An 18982-nucleotide genomic window follows, 5' to 3' on the forward strand; every position below is an offset into this window, starting at 1 on the left:
ACACACACACACACACACACACACACACACACACACACACACACACACACACACACATATATATATATATATATATATATATATATATATACATATATATATTTGTCGAGCGCGCGCGTTTAATGACGCTTGACATAATTATAAAATTATATAAAGACTTGAATAATATATAATTATATTTAACAAAAAAAACGTACTCAAGTATGGAATCTATGACAAACGTCTCTTGGCGAGGGAAAACAAATTGTTTTGGATGAAATAGGGATGTGCTCAGTATAATCAACACTAATAGAACCTTCAAGGAATATGTTAACCCTATCAAAAACTTTACGGCAAAACGTTGCTCGCAATGATTATCAGATAAACAATTGATCGTCCAAGAGTCTTGACTCAAGAAAATGACCAATATCACAAGAAGCGCAAGATTATATAATCCATTTATGTAACTCGACAGATTGATTCCCAGGAAACGCGAAACTTTTTCCAAAGATTCACTTGTAGAAACTAAAAGTTGCTTTTTCTTTCGATCCATTGTAGTATATAAGTTATTCTGAAAATTTTGAATTGGATTTATTAAAACAGACAAGCTAAAGATATAATCAATTAATTTATCATTAATATCCGTTGAACATGATATATTTACCTAATTTTTATTTGATTTTGGACAATTCTGTTTATCGTATTCACTGTTGTACAACTTATACACGTGCGTATCAGAAATTCTACTGACACATTGTACGTGGGGGTCTATGATTTTATCGTTACTTTCAATCGTAGCGTTTTATTGATCGCTGAGAAAATAAATACGCATTATCGTAACACAACGCGTTAACATGTAATAGCATGAGTTATATTGCGATGAAAATTGCTTTTTGCTTTTATGATCGACATATATGTAATAAAGGTTTGTTCTTTTTTAAAAAACTTCTTGAATTGGCGCATATTAGTGCAATAAAAGTTAGAGTGAAACAAATATACTTGTCCAACTCTAATTTATAATATATATCTATTTCATTTTAAGTACAACGCGAGTGTACACTATATATTAGCACAATTTGATTAGACGCTTTTAAATTCATTGAAGAGAAAAATAAAAGATCAGTATCTAGAATATCTAGATGGTTTTAAGAAGATTTTTCAGCAAACACCAACTAACAGTAACATCGCGTCATTATTATTATGTCTCATGTTATTATTAGTTGGTGTCCGCTAAGTTATTTTAATGGACAAAACAATTACCAGATAAAATACAATTTGCAAATTTACTGAAATGTCTTCTTATTTATATTATTGTAATTATTCAGCCTCTTATTTGTATCATTGTTAAACGAAGAAAATTGCTGAAAAAACTAATTGATGTTGAAACTAGAAGTAACTTTAAGATTTTTGGCAACTGAAGATTCTTTGAAAAATTGGCTACGGCTGGGTATTCTACATTAATTAAATATAATTATTAGTATTATATATACATTTTTTAAATAGATGTAGCCATCATAATTTCTTTTTTAATTTTAAGTTTTTAAATTTTTATAAATTGCTTATAAACTATTAAGAATTTTAAGATTATTTAAATCATGCGATAACACTTGTAGAATTATTTTTGGTGTGATTTTATGTAGTAGTAATAGTAGTAACAGTAGTAGTAGTTGCATTCTCTGCATTAATAAATTTTCTGTCAAATTGAATGATCATAACTGCATACGTTGCTACAGCTCCAGCAACCTAGAAAAATAAAACTTTATTTAACACGCAGCATTATATTATTGTGCAAATAAATATAGAAGTATATTTTTTACTTACGGAACACATGAGAGGAATATTGATTTCAAATAGTCCTAAAGCAGTAAACTTTAAATTCTCATGGACCAGCTGAAGTGAAAAATGCACCACCTAAATAATAAATATATAAGTTTATACAAAAGAGTATCCAAAAATATTTTGTATTTAAAAAGTTACATATAAATAATCTTACTTCAGCTCGCAATGATTTATACTCCAGGAAAGCATTATGCAAAATGATTGCCATTTGCCTAAACTAAAAGTAACAAAATTAAAATCACGCTCTCACGCTTATGCCACGCTCTCTCATCTAACTATGTTCGCATGCACATCCGACATGCGCACGAATATATGAATATTGGAAACTATTGGTAATATCGAAAAATATTTTAGACAAAAAGCTAGATGGCTTCGAAAAGGACGTAATCTGATTTCAAAAGTTTTTTTAGCTAAAAGTGCAGACAAAGTACAAGATTACCTTCGTTTTGCTTCAAAATGAAATTATATTATGTATAGTTTAGGTCTACTTAATTCGTTTTTTATTAAGATTTAGAAGAGGAAAATTAACACATACTATATAATTGATGCGAATTACGGAGTGCTCTGTATATTTATAAATAAGCAAGTAAATAATACTCAACTGCATTTTTCGATTGCTGACAAATGTAACTGACGTGCAGAAATTGAAGAGCATAGAAGACTGCCATGAGTAGCTCATTTATTATTGCGAAGATGCCAAGGTTTGTTTTTATATAATAATATACATTATAAAAATTATTAATTATAGAAGTCAAATATAGAGCAGACATTATGAGAAGTGGTAGACTAAAATTTGTATTTATCTGGTGGTAAAAATGAACTCGTATTAGTAAGAATTACTAAAGAGAATGATAATTTGAATTATAACAGTAATTCATGCTATACAACATAATTGTATTCGAATCTTCGTATTTTTAGTATATTAGGATGAAATCAACATTCGTAAAAATTGTAGTGCTATAAAAATAGAGAAGTTTAATCTTTAGATAGCTACATTATAAGACGTTATTCTGACAAGAAGAAAAGAAATATTATTTTAATTTATACCAAATTTAGTAATTAAGAACTTTTGAGATTGCTAATTATAATACGAATTTGAAATCAAAATCATCAAATTTAAAGTAACTGGGTATGAAGGCCTCTACGGGTTAATTGTTAATTGATTATAAATCCATAGTTTAAGCTGCGATATGATGAATAAATTAATAATCAATTAATCAATTGCAGATCAATTGATAAATTACAGATAACATTATTAAAGTTACCTTTGTCGCTAAAATATACAATTTATGATGAATATGTTGAATCGAACGGAATTTGGTAATTACAGCAATGTTACATTTATTAAAAAGTAAATTTGAACTTGCGGTAGAATCAATATAAGAAATCGATAGGTTTTCTCTTGAATGCTGTACTGCGATCTTATTCAATTCGCGAGATCTCAGATATATATCGTATATGTAATGACTGAATAACCCATTCGTAATTAATATGCACATTCTGCAGTACCCGTTAAACACGTAAATGCATATATTTACAAAACGTGTATCATCTTCGATGATTATAAAGTACAATAAGTACAATAAGTACAATAATGCTATTATCGCGGTCGCGATGTCCTGCAGATGCACGAGGAAAATATCTTTGTTTGTGAATTGTGCGCCGTACAATCTGAAATATGAAGCAATCGAATATAGCTATAATAAAATAACGTATTTATATTGGCTAGAACATAATAGATATTATGAGTAATAGAATGCAGTTGTGCAATAAGGAACCAATCGCCATTTTTATGTGCGATTTTTAGCTCTGCATTGCCAAATGATCATAAACTGGAGATTTTCTGTAAAAACGCATATGACACATGGAATTGTATTTGAGGAAGATTATAGACATTATATTTGTGATAACGTTGGCACAGAATTTTATTTCTAATATATATTTTGCGGAATTTATTCTAGCGGAAAAGTTTTTGGAATTAGTTCCACATTGCAGTACTGCGTCCAATATACTGTCTAGATCTCGTAAATATTGATTACAAATTACTGAAAAAATTTGTGATTTAGGCGGCACGAAAAATCTCCGAATGTCAAATGATTATAACGATAAATACATTACCGCTCATTAATTTCAAATACACCCCCAGATTCGTTGATTTCTCTGTAAAGGATGAACATGATACGTGTGTTTTGCACAGAAATGAATCCACTTGCTGTTATAAACACTTCACTTGCATGCATCGTATTTTTATACATTATTTACATATAAATCCTTGAAAACTGTAGTTTTCGAAGAAACGGGGGCTAACAGCCGGATAGTGTCTGATCCCTGGAAATGAAGAAAATACGCGCGTAAGATCATTTAATTTGATCTTACGCGCGTATTTTCTTTATTTCCAGGGATCAGACAGTTTCCGGCTGTTAGTCCCCGCTTCTTCGAAAACTACAGTTTTCAAGGATTTTTATATAAATAATATATAAAAATTCGATGCATGCAAGTGTCGGAAGTAATTATAACAGCAGGTACATTTATTTCTGTGTAAAACACATATCACAATAATAATAATAATAAACTTTATTAACGGGTAATAAACCCTTTAGCGTACAAAGAGAAAAGAAAAACAAGAATGCAATAAAATTAAAATTTTACAACATAATATGGAGAACATTTAGGTTACACAAGTAGACGAGAAAGTTTTTGTTTAAAAGTTGATACAGAGCCACCAAAAATGTCAACCCTATTGGAGAAATTACTTGCAGATATTATTAGCCTATTTACACAAGAATTTGCGCTATACAAAGTACGGTGATACCCAGTGTGGAAGATGGAGTACTGTCTTAATTCTCTAGTCGGGATGTTAAAATAGATACGTTCCAACAAATCCGGACAATCAGTAAAGTGATTGAGAAGCTTAAAAATAAATGTAAGGTCAAAGGTTAGTCTCCTACTTTCTAACAATAGCAGATTTAATCTATCTAATATAGCGCAGTAGTCATGGCAAGTAATTGACATGGGATTACCTAGCCGATAAGCAGTCATACGCAGGAATTTGTGCTGCACACGTTCAATCAATAACTGATGGCATTTAAAATACGGAGACCAAACTATGGAACGGTACTCTAACTTGGGGCGAACTAACGTACAGTATAATAATTTTAAAGTGATTATATTCTTAAAAAATCTACCCCATCGAAGGATGAATCCAAGCGTTCTATAAGCAGATGAAACTATTGATTGTATATGTGTATTAAATGATAAGTCCGCACTGAATAAGACCCCGAGATCTCGAGCTGCGCGCACTGCTGAGAGAGGTAAACCATCAAGAGTATAGTTATATAATTATGAGTTACGTCTATGAGTAAAATGAATGACAAAACATTTAGAGGCGTTAAGCCGAAGACAGTTCCTCCTACACCAGGCCTCAAGTTCAAATAAGTCATATTGTAATAAAAGTGCATCAGCAGGTCCATTAATCCGACGCGACGGTATAATTTAAGGTCATCAGCATACAATAAGAAGAAGCAGAATTTAATAGAAGCAGCTATGTCATTAATAAACAAAACAAATAAAAGACGAGGGCCAAGATGTGAGCCCTGCGGCACTCCAGACAAAACATTTATACTTCTGGAGAAGCTATTATTAAATTTTATGACTTGAGACCTGTTTGATAGGTAGCAAAATATCCAACGCAAAAGAGAACCTCCGAACCCTAGAGATCGAAGTTTACATATTAATATTGTATGATTAATTAACAATAAGTCAAAGGTTTTTCTAAAATCGGTATAAACTGAGTCAACCTGAGATCCACTCTCAACAGCAGAAATTAAAAAATTGTAATAATTAACGAGATTTGTCGTCGTCGAGCGTCCCGGTACAAATCCACGTTGTTCTTTTATAATAATGATTTTATAATAATTGTTTTCCAGCAACAATACCTTCAAATATTTTCGGCATAATATTTTGTTTACACATAGGATCATGTTCATCCTTTACAGAGAAATCATCAAATCTGGGAGTGTATTGAAATTAATGATCGGTAGTGTATATTATAATATTAGTTATTGCATACTTATTGCATATGAGAAGATTATTTACAATATTTTTATAAGAAAACTTTATTGCTCTTTGTCTTAAATAAACATAATGTAATGAAAGCATTAGATGTATTTTTTATGTCTCTAGTGACTTAAATACTTTGCATTTAAACGCGGCACACTTAAAGATAGATATATTTAACAAAAAAAATGCCAACAAATTTATTATACATATATCTTATTAGTAATTTTAATGATAAAGGGTAAAATCGATCATTAAATAAATTTCGTGATTATATATACGATAATCAATTTACGTTACTTTACGAATTGAAGAATCGTTATCTCATTTAGCATTAATTATAAGCATATATTGTATGTATAATTAAGTACTTGATTAAATGTCTGATTTTATATTCAATTTTAAGCAGCTAATCTTTTAAATGTTTTTTAGGAGTATTTTTTTTTAACGGTATGTTTTAACGGTATTTTAAAATTAGTATAGATATTTGTGGAAAGATTTTTACTATATGTATAAAAGTATTATAAGCTTGATTGCATACACTTTAGGGTGTTATTTTATCCCGCAACTATGTATCTTCGTCAAGCGCACGCATTCAGTTTGGGCCCCGAGTGAACAGTCATGAGACACATATTAATCACGAAGTACAAAACAGAAGATTTTAATTAGGAATCGAATTTCTAAAAATCTCTTCTTAGTTGGTGCTTACGTCATAGAAGGAATATATATACTCCCTGAATTTCATGTTTCTAGGTTTAGGGGTTTTGGGCTAGGCGTTGATAAGTCAGTCAGTCAGTCAGTCAGTCCAGGACATTTGTTTATACATGTATACTTTATATAGATTTGACAAAAGAAACTTACTCAAGTATGGAATCCACGATGAACATCTCTTGGCGAGGGAAAGCAAATAGCTTTGGACGAAATAGAGATGTGCTCAGTATAATCAGCATTAATAGAGCCCTTAAGGAATACACTATCAGAAACTTTACGGTAGAACGTTTGCATTTATATTTATTTTGACACTCATGAGATGTATAATTTAAAAAGATGACCAATAGCACAAAAATCGCAAGATTATTTAATCTGCCTACGTAACTATTGATTCCCAGGAGACGCAAAACTTTTTGGAAAGATTTACTCGTAAAAACTAGAAGTTGCGTTTTCTTTGAATCCATTGGAGTATATAAATTTTTCTGAAAATTTTGAATTGGATTCATTGAGAGAGGCAAACTAAAGGTATCAATTAATTTATTATTAACATCCGTCAAAAACACGATGTATTTACTTTATTTTATAGACAATTCTGTTTATCGTATTCACTGTTATACAATTTATACGTACGTGTCAGAAATTATACTGACACGTTGTACCGTAGGGGGGTTTATGATTTTATCGTTACTTTCAATCATAGCGCTTTATTGATCGCTAAGAAACTAAACGTGCATTATCGTAACACGATGCGTTAACACGTAGCATTAGTTATATTGCGGTGGAAACTTTTCGATTTTATGATCAAAATATATGTAATAAATTTATTAGTTAATTTGTTATGTATGTATACACGCTCGTTAAAATAATCACATGAAAAAACTATTGAACGTAATGTTTCTTTCCATATACACTTTAAATTTCAAGTGAAATCTTATTTCATAATATTTGCATAATTGTTAAAACGCATATTATATTAGGACACACATGCATGCTAATATTGCGCGATATGTAATTTAATAAAAAGCAATTCTAAAACGAAAAAATTTAATAAAATACGACAGACGCAGTGTTAAATGGTTTGTATTATTATAACAAGATAATTATTTAAAAATGAATCACTTTTTAGATTGCACGATAATATTTCTCTACAAATTTTTACTTCTATAATAATAAATAATAAAATTTAAAAAATGTATGGAAATATTTACGTTTTTATTCGTATTCATAACCATTATCGCAAAATTTGCCTTCGGATGTTGCATGAGACTCGAGTATCTGTCTAATATGTGACATTCCTGTAGCATCAGATTCTTCTTTATCAAGGTAATCGCCATTATCATATACTGTAATAAAAATGGATAAGTAATAAAGTCTATGCAGGACATTTAGTACTAGTATGATAATTCATGATAAGATAAAGATAGTCTAAAGCTTTCTTCAGATAATGATTACACAATTGCCTAATTAACCGCCTTAAATTATTGCTTCGTCTAATGGAGAGAAGAATGGAAGATGGCGCCAGTGGACAGATTCTATTTAAAACGCGAGCATGATGTCCACTTTCAGGCTCCTCTCTGATGGTAGCATCACAGATATTCGATAAAGAAGATAACTTTCCAAGATAACATAACAGATACACATGATAATATATAATATTTTTCCAACTATTGAATCTATAATTAAAAAAAAATATTTAATCTTTATTCTAATAATATTAAATGTAATTATATTTTAATATTTTCTCAGAATATATTTCATAATGTATAATAATTATTTAAAGTATCCTTTGAAGGTAAAACTATATTGTTGGTACACCAGATTACATCACTCTCCTGGTGCACTCTATAGGAAAACTATTAATGTAAAATGTAATGCGGAAATTTAGAAATGTAATGTATCATGTAACATGTGAAGTAAGTTATTAATCTTCCTCCTCCTCATCATCTGTTTCTTCTTCTTCTTCTTCTTCCTCCTCCTCTTCCTCCTTTTTATCTAACATTCCTTTTTCTCCTACAGGAAAAAATTATTTTAGGAAATGTAAAAAAATAAAAAATATATATATACATTGTAATTATTATATTTTAGAATTATTTAAAAAATATATATATTTTTCTTTAAGCAATCACCCATTGGTAATGTTGGTGATGGTAAACGCGTTAATTGATAAACCTCTTCTTCTTTGACAGTAGGATCACGAATTTCCATAATCTCCGGTCCAATTTTGTACTGATCTTGAACAGGTGGCATATCAGAAGGACTATAATTATATACGTTGTATTTGTGGCCCCAGCCAATATACATAGTAGCGAAGCGTCTGTAAAATGACATCATTAAAATCATATTAGCGTAATTCCATGCGCATTAATTTCCTTATAGTGTAATTATAGTGCAGCATAATTTCTTTTTTTGTGTTATCATTAGCCGCAAACTTTTGCAGTGGAATGCGATGATCATTGAGTACGTGATAAGTTACGCATGAAATAAATTTCAAGTTGTTTTGCATTAAATTTGACGCTGTGTAAAATTTAAATAAAATTGTTTTGTATTTTAATGTATTAATAGTTGGCTCTTAAATTAATTTAAATATTAATATTGGAAAAAAAATTAAATGCACTTGCGTACTTTCCTGCCGCAAATGCGAACGCTCCAGGCCAGATATTCGATCTAACTAAAGCTACTGCAATGTCTGGTTGTATGTATGTCGACTGTCTAACAGTCCACGGTATCACGGAGTCAACAATAGCGTCTTCCGATAAAGGAGTTAAGAGAGGCGGTCCAATCTCTTTTTCCATCATCTTTGTTTCATCTTTTTCTACATCTTCTTCTTCTTCTTCGATTGCTTCCTATGTAATTAAAGCTCCCTATCAAGCAACTTGATGAAGTACTTTTGCAAGTAATGATGAAAGATAGTTTTACAGTGGGAACTGAAATATTTAATCAACTAACGTCAACAATCTTTTCCTCCTTCTCGAGATTCCACCAGACAGTTCGTCCTTGCTCGAGAATATATGGACTATGATGACACCAATTTGACATGGAGGGATCTACAAGATCCTTGATCGGCAGTGGATCATAATTAATATTTTCTGACAAATCTTCTTCTGTGTAGACTATATGTAAATAATACTGTTTTTAAATAGTGTATAGAGTTAATTTATAAATAATAATTATTGGATTTTTTTCTGTCATTGTCTATTGAAAAGATAATTTATAACAAGAATTGAAAATTTGTTATGTATTACCTTCTTTCCTTTCTTCTTCTATCTCTTCATCCTCGTCTTCTCCACTGAATGTGAAGAAACCAATCGGCGAAACATGAGTGGTCGCACTGATTCTTGCAATTTGTGCACGAAGATAATTTTTCTCAGTACCAGGAAACGGCGGAAAACTGTGAATCTGTCTTGGAACAAAAAACAATATGATAAATTAGAAGAATAGCCAAAAGAATAGAATTGATTAATCAAAATAATTTTATTGTAGTTTAAAAGTCGTTCGTTGTTTGATTTTAATAACTGCTTTCAGGTATCTCTCCGCATAATTGCTATATATACATATATAGATATTGCTTAAAAAATAAATTTTTAATTTAACCATAAATCACTCCGCCGTCCTTGTTCATTGTTATCATACATCGTCTCGCAAAACTCTGATATCGTCATATATGCATACCATCACATATTTTGAATAACAAAGCGATATGTGGGTTAACTTTATAGATGCTTTATGGACGTGTTCGCAAATAACATCGCTCTAACTAGGGGTTCTCCTTCATTAAAAGGCATCACGTACCGGTGTCTCCAAGTTTCCCGTGCAGTATCGAACAATCTGTCGTGCAATTACTATCTGCTGTGGTGTAACCGTCGGAAGTTCGATCCACTCGTCTAACCCAGGCGTGTTGCATACAAAATACACCTAAATACGATTAGCTGTGTGATAGCGAGAGATTATAAAAGAAGCGTGCAACGTGACACTGGCCAAATATTAATTCATTACGCGGCCGTCAAATGTCATCTTTGATATTCCGATAATCGAGAACTTATAAATGCGCACTTTTTTATTGAGGCCACTCCCAATTCTCTCGATTGGTATTTTTGGCAATGGTATCCACGGATTAACAGGTAACGATGGAAAGACAAGCTCCAAAGGCTTTCCTTCTGACGTATCCTTGCGCGGATTTCCTGTTGTTTCGACAGTTCCTTCTATATCTTCCTTCTTGATTTTTCTTTCCGCTTCTTCCGCCGCGAGTTTCACCGCTGTTTCGACTTCAGCTTCCTTTTTTTCTCTTCTAGATTGTATTTCATGTTCCTCCTCCTATTTTTAAAGAAAGTGACATAACATTCTTAGAAGATTTTAAGATCTTACGTACATAATAATTGCATTATATGTTATTTATTCAAGAAAAGCTCATATAGGTATTTTAATTCTATGATAAATATTTTCTTCAATTCATGTTTTCAAGCTATATGGTAGAGAATATATAACAATTAAATAATGAATACAAAAAATAGAATATTTATTTAGAGATTAGATTAAATCGCTATATGCAATGTCTTTTGTGCGATACAAAGCAAGAGTTTAATTGTATTTTAATATTATTATTTTACTTGCAATCTTCGAGCAAGCTCATCCGCCTGAAGTTCAGCTTCCAGTATATAATAATTTTTAGGTTTTCCAAGTATTTTACCCCAAAATCTGGAATAGCAATTAACAACAAAAAGATACATTTATTGAATAAACATACAATGGTGCGATATAGTTTTGGAATATGATAGCTACATAAATCGAATACCTAATATTTTCAAGTGGCATTGTCGAGGCGAGTTTCCGAATCGATAAATTAAGCAACGCTATTTCGTGTCGTGGCAATCCTACACCCGTCTGCTCGAAGTAGAACAAAAGATCCAACATGTTGGGATGTTTCTTTTTCTTATCGACCTCCTCTTCGTCGCCTATTTTCTCCTGTTCGTCGTCGTCAATCCGCTGTACGCTCTACCATGATTGCAAGAAGATTGAAAGGTAAAACGAAGATTATAGTTTGCCTCGTTTGCGTCATTTACATGTATTTATCTGAAGAAAACTTGGAGTGTGTGTCGTGGTTTCATTATCTATTACTTGTCAAACCGCACCTGGAAGAGCTTAATGAGCTTCTTGGCATCGTCGTATTGCACGGGCGGTATGTACAGATCCCGAAGATAATCCGTCTTAGTCTTAAATCTCTCCTCTTTCAATTTTTTACTGTATTCCTCGAAAATATCAACAGCGTTTTGTGGCCGTTCGGCCAGTATTTTTGCCAAAAGCTCAACTAAATGGTCATATCTAAGAATAAAGAAGTAAATTAATAATAATTTATTTATTCCTGTTCAATAACTATTCTTTATTTATATTTAATACATTTTCAAGTTTTTATAACGTTAAAAAATATTATTTTATCATATGTTTAAAAAATATTATTTCAAAATTAATGCAATACAATCGTTTCTACTACGCTAAATTTTTTTCTGTAAAGGAGAAATATAATAAATATGTGAAATATATATTGAAATATATTGAAAATAAAAGTACGCGACAAAGGGAATACAATTGTATAGCTTTTATCGCAGGAAATTCAGTGATGCGCGTACAAACTGTCACCCGATTCCGTGCTGTGTTTCTGAAGAAATATCTTCGCGCGTCGGATATCGTGCTTCACGCTGGGAACGTCGTCGGGAGGTGCTTCTTCTACGATATAAGAATATGCCATTCTTATTATGCTGTTTTTCACGTCTCACCGCATGCAGCTAGCTCTGTAAAATTGCACGCGATGTCGCATCGCCGGATACTCAGTATAATATTATCGCACTAACGTAACCACTACGCAAGCTCTGTCATCATTTGGTAATATATCAACGCCAACTGATTTTTTTTAATCGACGCTGTTCATCCGTTTCTTCCGTTCATCGCCATCCTGTGTCGCGAAATCGCTGCGATTGCTGTTACAAAAATATAAAATCTTATCTAGTGACCTAATTATTTCGACACACCACACTGCTAAAAATGCTTTTAATCAGCTTTGTCGAAAGTAGATAGAACGATAGCTGAGATAAATGTCGCCTACGCATTTCTACAAACGGGAATCCATTTCCGAGTGACGATGTAAGAAGCAGACAGATGTACAAAAAAATATTTGAAAGAAAGCTCAGTTTAAAGTATAAATATATATACATATATAAAATTATTGAGTTGAATACGTGTAAATATAATAATAGTAGTAAAAATATATATCATGCATATACATATAATTTTTTTAGTATTAATTTAAAATATTTTATATATATCTGTATCTTTTAATCATATATATTTAATTATATTTTTTTTCTCTGCATCTATTGCATGATATAACAAAAATACAATCATTTTCTAGATAATTCTGTAAATAGGTAAGTTAAAAGGAAAATGTGAATGAATAATACGACTCGATAAAGATGAGTCGCACGCGTACAGTTTCTATCAGCTTGCATCCTGGAATATAGTTATCGTCTATCGGGTGTCCTAAATATGACGGACATTTTTCGAGGTCACTGGCTGTTTCCTTTGACGCCCACCCTTTTTTTACAGCGTAGAACGTGCCCCACCTTCAAAAACTGCCGCCACGATAAATGTCGAAGCTTTCTGATTGAAAAGTTCTGAAAATCTACGTCGTTAAAAATAGTTTCAGAAATGATGACTTTTATCTCTGCTTATTGTTTACATAATTATTGAATTATGAAATAAAAATTTTATATTATATTACTTTAACAGTTATGTTTCTAGCTGAAGTTTGGAGCGTTCTTGGAGTAAAAATTAAAAATTTGTTTTAACCAAAAAGGATTTATACAAAGAAACATATGTAGATAAAGACATAATAAATGCAACAAAAGACGTGCGGATATATCGGGTTAAATGGAGTACTTCCAGGCGTCGGCCGATAATAAATCATTATTCTCTTACCGTCATGCATCTTAAAGATTGTCCGCGCGCTTGTACATTTTGGCACAAAACGCAGGAACAGTCGTTATGAATTTTTTATTTACATGTACAAGTCATTATTACATATACTAGTACGCACTGAGCTTAATTGAGCACTTTTGGGGGCCTCAATTATTAATAAATTATTTTAATTTTACAGTCAAGAATCATAGATATTGTTTTTACACTTGTATATTATTTTTTACTACAAATTACAGGAATCAGCGTTTTTGTGAAGATTTGATTCTGCTCTCTTCTTCATCTTTTGTTATTTGTTTATTACTTTTAAATTGATTTTTTATTATAATTTTATAGTTTTTTATATAAATATATATCTATTCTCTTTTATAATTTTTTTTAATTAAGGCAATTTCTTAATTATTTTAAATAAACGCTCCAAACTTTATCTGCATAGTTATTAACGTATAACGTATATTATATGTATATTACATATAGTATATTATATCTACACTGATGTCTGTGCGCTGAAATATTTATACATGCATAACGGCATTGTCTTTTCCAGATATTATGAATAAAAACTACTATTTCAAAAAGTTCTCAATTGCAGTTTTTAATAACTTATGTAATTCTGCGTACACGTTTGCATAATCCTTGTAAGCTATCATGCAAATTGTTTTTCATAATTTTAATATGTCAATATTTGCTGAGGCATCTAAATATATAGTAATCATTGGTCATAATATATATAATTAAATTTACGAATATTTGGAAGAATAGCATTAAAGACAATGATCATGATGATATATTCTTGTTTCTCCGTAAAATTACCAAGCTTCTCATTAGATTCATGCCACAATTTTAATAACACTGTTAATTTACGCACATACTCTCTCATATATGAAATTTTCTATCGACATTGCAGCTCGAATGTATGTACAGTGCTATGGCGTGCGATGCGTTCGGCTTTAATTACCATTCGTTGTTACGCCGCCGGTCAACAAGCTGAAATTATGGCTGTGCCCTACCACCCGCGAGGCATTCGGTTGAACACGTGGCAAGCTTCAAACACATTGAATTGCGTATAGTCCAGGATTTCGTAATTTCAAGAGTTATAACAGGTGGTGTTGGACGAACGTATCACACATCATCCCACGTGTTATGTTCAACATGCTTTTCGGCGAGCCATGCAGCTGCGTCACTCCGCATTCCGCTCGGCACTTCGCCGCTGCATAATGCCACGTAATTAACAAAATGGTATGCCGATTAATAAAACGTGAGCGCATGATTGCCCGAGTTGGCATGTATCGGACGGACGGATTCGGAGCAGAACGGATTACCCGATTCGCCGAAATTCAATAGCCACCGCCGTTTGACGCGCATTGTTCGCGCGACGGCCAAATGCGTTAATTAACAAAAGGCCGTTAATGTATGAGCGTCTATCGCAGATGCGATTTTCAACCGATAACGATGATAAACGAGTTCGGATAATCCGACTCTCTCTCGTGCGCGGATTAGCGGAATAGTCCGCGATAGACGACAATCACGATATTTTCCTCGAGCATTCCATTTTCCGCAACTATCCGCGGTTAATGCTGTTACAATCAAGTCAGTCAAGTGTAAACGTTTTCTTGAAAATAAAAACAAAAATATTTTAATTAAGTACAAATATAACATATGTGTCAATTTTTAACGTTATTCTTTGCTGTTTGTAGAAATTATTTTATTGAAATGATATGTTAAGTCGTTATCATTATTTTAATAAAATTAATTTTAAATAAAATGTATTTATTCCAAATGTTTTTACTGCGGCTATTATTCAATATAATTTAAAATCTGATTTAATTTAATTTAATTGTTAAATATATACTTTATTAATTTTCAAAAGTTTTTAAAATTTTACTTGCTTATAAATTAAAGACTGTTGAAGCTTTCTGATGCTTTTAAAGGCACTGTTAAAAACAAATCTATCCAAGATTGATTAAAAAATTCTTATATAAAAGTAAGTCAATATACCTGCAAAATTTTATATAAAAGTTTTGTAAGTCGTATAGACTTTCTTTCGTATAAAAATTTAAAAATTTTTACAAATCCTGATATGTTAAAAAAAGTATAGATAGTGAGCGAAAATATAGTTTCCGAGATTTTTCTTGAAGTTCCTTTACACGCTTCACCGACGATGCTCTTAAAGAAGAGCGAAGAACGATAAATTTGTTAATCAAGCGGCATTGGACGCATTTCGAATGTAGACGACGAGTGCCGGAGTTGGTGCTCGTAATTCGCGGGGGCGTTGGAGTATGAATGAGTCCCCACCATTGTCTCTCTCTTCAAGCCATCTCGTTCTCTCGCCAGTCGACCACCCTGTCTCTTACCAGCCCTACTCGTCCCCTCCATATATCCTTATACTCTTCTTTTTCTTTTCTGTCTCTCCTTCTCTCTTTCCCTTCTTCTCTCTCTCTCTCTCTCTCTCTCTCTCTCTCTCTCTCTCTCTCTCTCTCTCTCTCCCTCCCTCCCTCCCTCCCTCCCTCTCTCTCTCTCTCTCTCTCTTTCTCTCTCTCCCCTTCTTTCTTCTTCGTATCATCACTCTTCTTTGGTCCCTCTGCCTCACACCCACACCGACCGAAAGCAGCTCATATCGGGGGTCGGTTCTCTCTCCAGGTTCCGCGCTTCTTTCGGTCAGTTTTCTCCCGTGAGTTGTACGCGCGCGTTCTTTCGTGAGGACCGGCTTCTGTGTCGTACAGTCTTTAGGCCCTACAACCACGAGAAACAGAACTAGTTGTGTTGAAATAAGAACTATTCCTCCCGGCATCCTGTGGATACCCGCAGAACAGGAGAGCCGCACTGTTCAACATGCGCCATCGACTTTCAAGGTGCGTTACATACAATAAATAATATATTTTTTTTATTTCTATTAGATTGGTGAGATAAATAAAGTACCTAAATTATCTTGATTAGATTGATTATCAACTTTCTTTTTGTTGCTCGTTGTCAAGTTGAGGCCTGAATATCTGTCCATGAAATAAAAGTGTATATAAGTAATTATACAAATAACAAAGTAATTATAAAATTACTTTGTTTATTATAAATACAATAATAGTAAAAAACAAATTATTACATATATTTATAGCTAGCAACGAGATATGTATTTTAATTATAGCATATTATCTAATGAAACATTGTACATTGTTTAATAAGTAACATACCTTAATATGCTGTAACTCTCCAAGTATCGAAGCGATTAAAAGATGAACCCTTGTTAAATAATATGCCATTCGAAATCTTTTTCATTCAAAATAGAAAATTACCCTGCTGTTGGACAGTTACTCTTGCAGTTATTAAAACGATTTAGTATGAAATGCGCAAGTTTACGTCTACTGGATCTTATTATTAAAAGTTTCACTTCTCCCGTCTTGAAATCGTTCGAACTTCGGTAATGTCATTCTAACTTGAAAGTGCAGTCTAACTTATTTGGTGGTAATTACGCGGCATTATACAGAAAAGAGGAAAAAATGCAAACGTATTTAATACAGCAATAAAAAACAATTCATTACGCAATGATTGTGTAAAGACATAAAACATTAAAACATAAACTGCCCTGAATCCATCTGACCTTAGATTCATACTGTACTTAAAAAAGCATCTTTTTTCTGTGATAATTTTTCTATTTTCTCCTTTTTAAGTTATTTTTTTGTAAAATAATTATCATCTTTGTAAGTTACATTAATTTTACCAATTTTATTGTATATTAGTCAAATTTTATTTTCATTCACTACTTCTGAGATGTCGTCTCTATACTAATATTCTTAAAAAATTTACAATTTTTTTTACATTTTAATCGGTTAAATACTTTATGTTTTATATTATAGAAAGATAGTGGTAAATTAGTATGGTATTTGTGTGATTTGTCGCGAGAAGTAATGTCACTCGTTACTATTAAGGAGTCGTTTCAAAGAACGCCTTACATTATTCATTTGTCGTTTCTACACGGCATTGGTCGATCGTTCGTAAATCGTTCGTTCCTGATTCCCCTCGACTCACTCTTTATTAAGACGTTCACGTTTAAATGAATGAGTGAATGAATGGATGAATGGATTTCAAGAAGCCGCAAGACCTCGATCTTTCTTTATCCTTGAGCCTTCCAGTAATGAAATACTGATTTATTACAAATTGCAAATATGCGTTAAATCGCTCACATTCATCCAAAAAGCCTTTTAGATGTATTGTGTTAGCGTACATCATTCTCACGCATATATGTAAAAGAGACACTTTACATTCTTATAAAAATAATTTTATCTTTAAGTGGTGTAAAATATTGGAACATGTTATATCCTTTTTTTTAATATATTAGAATTTCAATTTAAATTCTCACACGCATTTTAGATATTTTTTATTCTTTGTTTGCATTGTACGATCAATAGCATGAAAATAAAAAATTACCAGTAATGTTTCAATTAAATTTAGTTCAACAAAAATTAATTGATATTCCTACATCTTTTGCACAACAAAAACATAATTTATGCAATGAATTTGATACGACTAATGTAAAACCAACGTAAACAATTATATATGGAAATATTTTTCAGTATTGCACAGTTTAATTACCAATATTTCCGGTGTACACCTTGCATTTCATTTCTTATCTTACTGTTAATTAGATATATAAATCCAAATGTCCTTGTGTTTGCATTATCTAGTTTTATGTCCTAGAAATGATGCATGTGCACATTCGAGTGGAACAAATCATTTCCTTCTATTAAAGCGTAGCATTAAAAAAATAAAATAGGTAATTACCATTCTCTTTTCCATTGATGTAAAACCAATGTTTTATAGTTTACTTATACGCATATCTGTGTAGAGTCATATTAACGTTCGTATATTTGATGCAAATTTTTTCGTTGTAAAAATAGGAATAGCTATGATCATTGTTAGCATATGAAAGCAATTACCACGATTGTTATAAATTCTAAATCTGACAGGTTTTGTCGACGAGAATGTAATAATGACGATATAACTACTCATCTTAACTTTATTTGGAAAACAGAGATTTTAATATGTCATGTGGATTTATCAGTCAAAAAATTTAATGAGATACGAAGTCGCGCGCGATGGGATAAGGGAATAAAAGCGAAATTTGCGGCACCTCAGTATCGGAAGGCCGCAGGCCTGTGGTCCATGACCGGTCGACGCAGCCTCCTCCCGGTTCCAGAGAGAATCGGAGTCACGTTCAGTCAGTGGCCGACTCCCGTCCGTGGAGGTGGTGCGCGTTATCGCTCCTTCGGTTCCTCTCCCAACAGTGCGCCGAAAGGAGTTTTCCGGCTTCTGCATATATCCCAAGGCTCATCTTCATCGGGCATGACGAACATCAGGAGCACGTGGTTAGTCAAAAAAATTTTTTTTTGCGTCACTGTTGGTTTCCATTGCGTCACGACTATGCTCCGTTTTTTTACATCCA

The 18982-nt window shown here is 32.1% G+C and overlaps 4 protein-coding genes across 8 annotated transcripts in view; 1 reads left to right on the forward strand and 3 right to left on the reverse strand.

Moving 5' to 3' along the window:
- LOC112468939 (putative gustatory receptor 28b) overlaps positions 1-726 on the reverse strand; it is a gene marked incomplete at its 3' end in the record, with an annotated part of 3632 nt that extends 2906 nt beyond the window's left edge. The window contains exons 1-2 of the mRNA XM_025038368.1: positions 644-726; positions 198-550 (exon numbers count right to left, since the gene is read on the reverse strand). Of these exons, the coding sequence (XP_024894136.1) occupies positions 198-532 (335 nt within the window). The remainder of the gene's footprint in view (positions 1-197; positions 551-643) is intronic.
- Positions 727-1611: 885 nt separating this feature from the next.
- Positions 1612-7115, reverse strand: LOC112468943 (putative gustatory receptor 28b). Its single transcript, XM_025038376.1, has 6 exons — positions 6736-7115; positions 3084-3489; positions 2421-2621; positions 1973-2035; positions 1801-1890; positions 1612-1722 (listed from the first exon to the last, which is right to left on the reverse strand). Exons 1-6 carry the CDS (start codon positions 7089-7091, stop codon positions 1612-1614), a joined length of 1227 nt encoding a protein of 408 aa, XP_024894144.1. The 5' UTR covers positions 7092-7115.
- A 1391-nt stretch (positions 7116-8506) lies between these two features.
- LOC112468944 (radial spoke head protein 6 homolog A) lies at positions 8507-12325 on the reverse strand. The gene is made up of 11 exons (XM_025038377.1): positions 12207-12325; positions 11712-11901; positions 11375-11574; positions 11190-11277; positions 10636-10896; positions 10375-10497; positions 9828-9981; positions 9532-9686; positions 9208-9428; positions 8712-8899; positions 8507-8577 (listed from the first exon to the last, which is right to left on the reverse strand). Exons 1-11 carry the CDS (start codon positions 12323-12325, stop codon positions 8507-8509), a joined length of 1770 nt encoding a protein of 589 aa, XP_024894145.1.
- A 3866-nt stretch (positions 12326-16191) lies between these two features.
- Positions 16192-18982, forward strand: part of LOC112468935 (papilin) — an 86494-nt gene continuing 83703 nt past the window's right edge. For 4 of the 5 annotated variants that reach the window (XM_025038359.1, XM_025038363.1, XM_025038361.1 and 1 more), the window contains exon 1: positions 18776-18905. In XM_025038359.1, the coding sequence (XP_024894127.1) occupies positions 18883-18905 (23 nt within the window). In that variant the 5' untranslated portion in view covers positions 18776-18882. Of the gene's footprint in view, positions 16401-18775; positions 18906-18982 lie in introns of those variants that run through there. The other variant, XM_025038360.1, reaches the window with a different exon arrangement.

Source organism: Temnothorax curvispinosus, unplaced genomic scaffold (assembly GCF_003070985.1).
Source record: "Temnothorax curvispinosus isolate PA1 unplaced genomic scaffold, ASM307098v1 QBEX01002262.1, whole genome shotgun sequence".
In the NCBI taxonomy this organism is placed as follows: Eukaryota; Metazoa; Arthropoda; class Insecta; order Hymenoptera; family Formicidae; genus Temnothorax; species Temnothorax curvispinosus.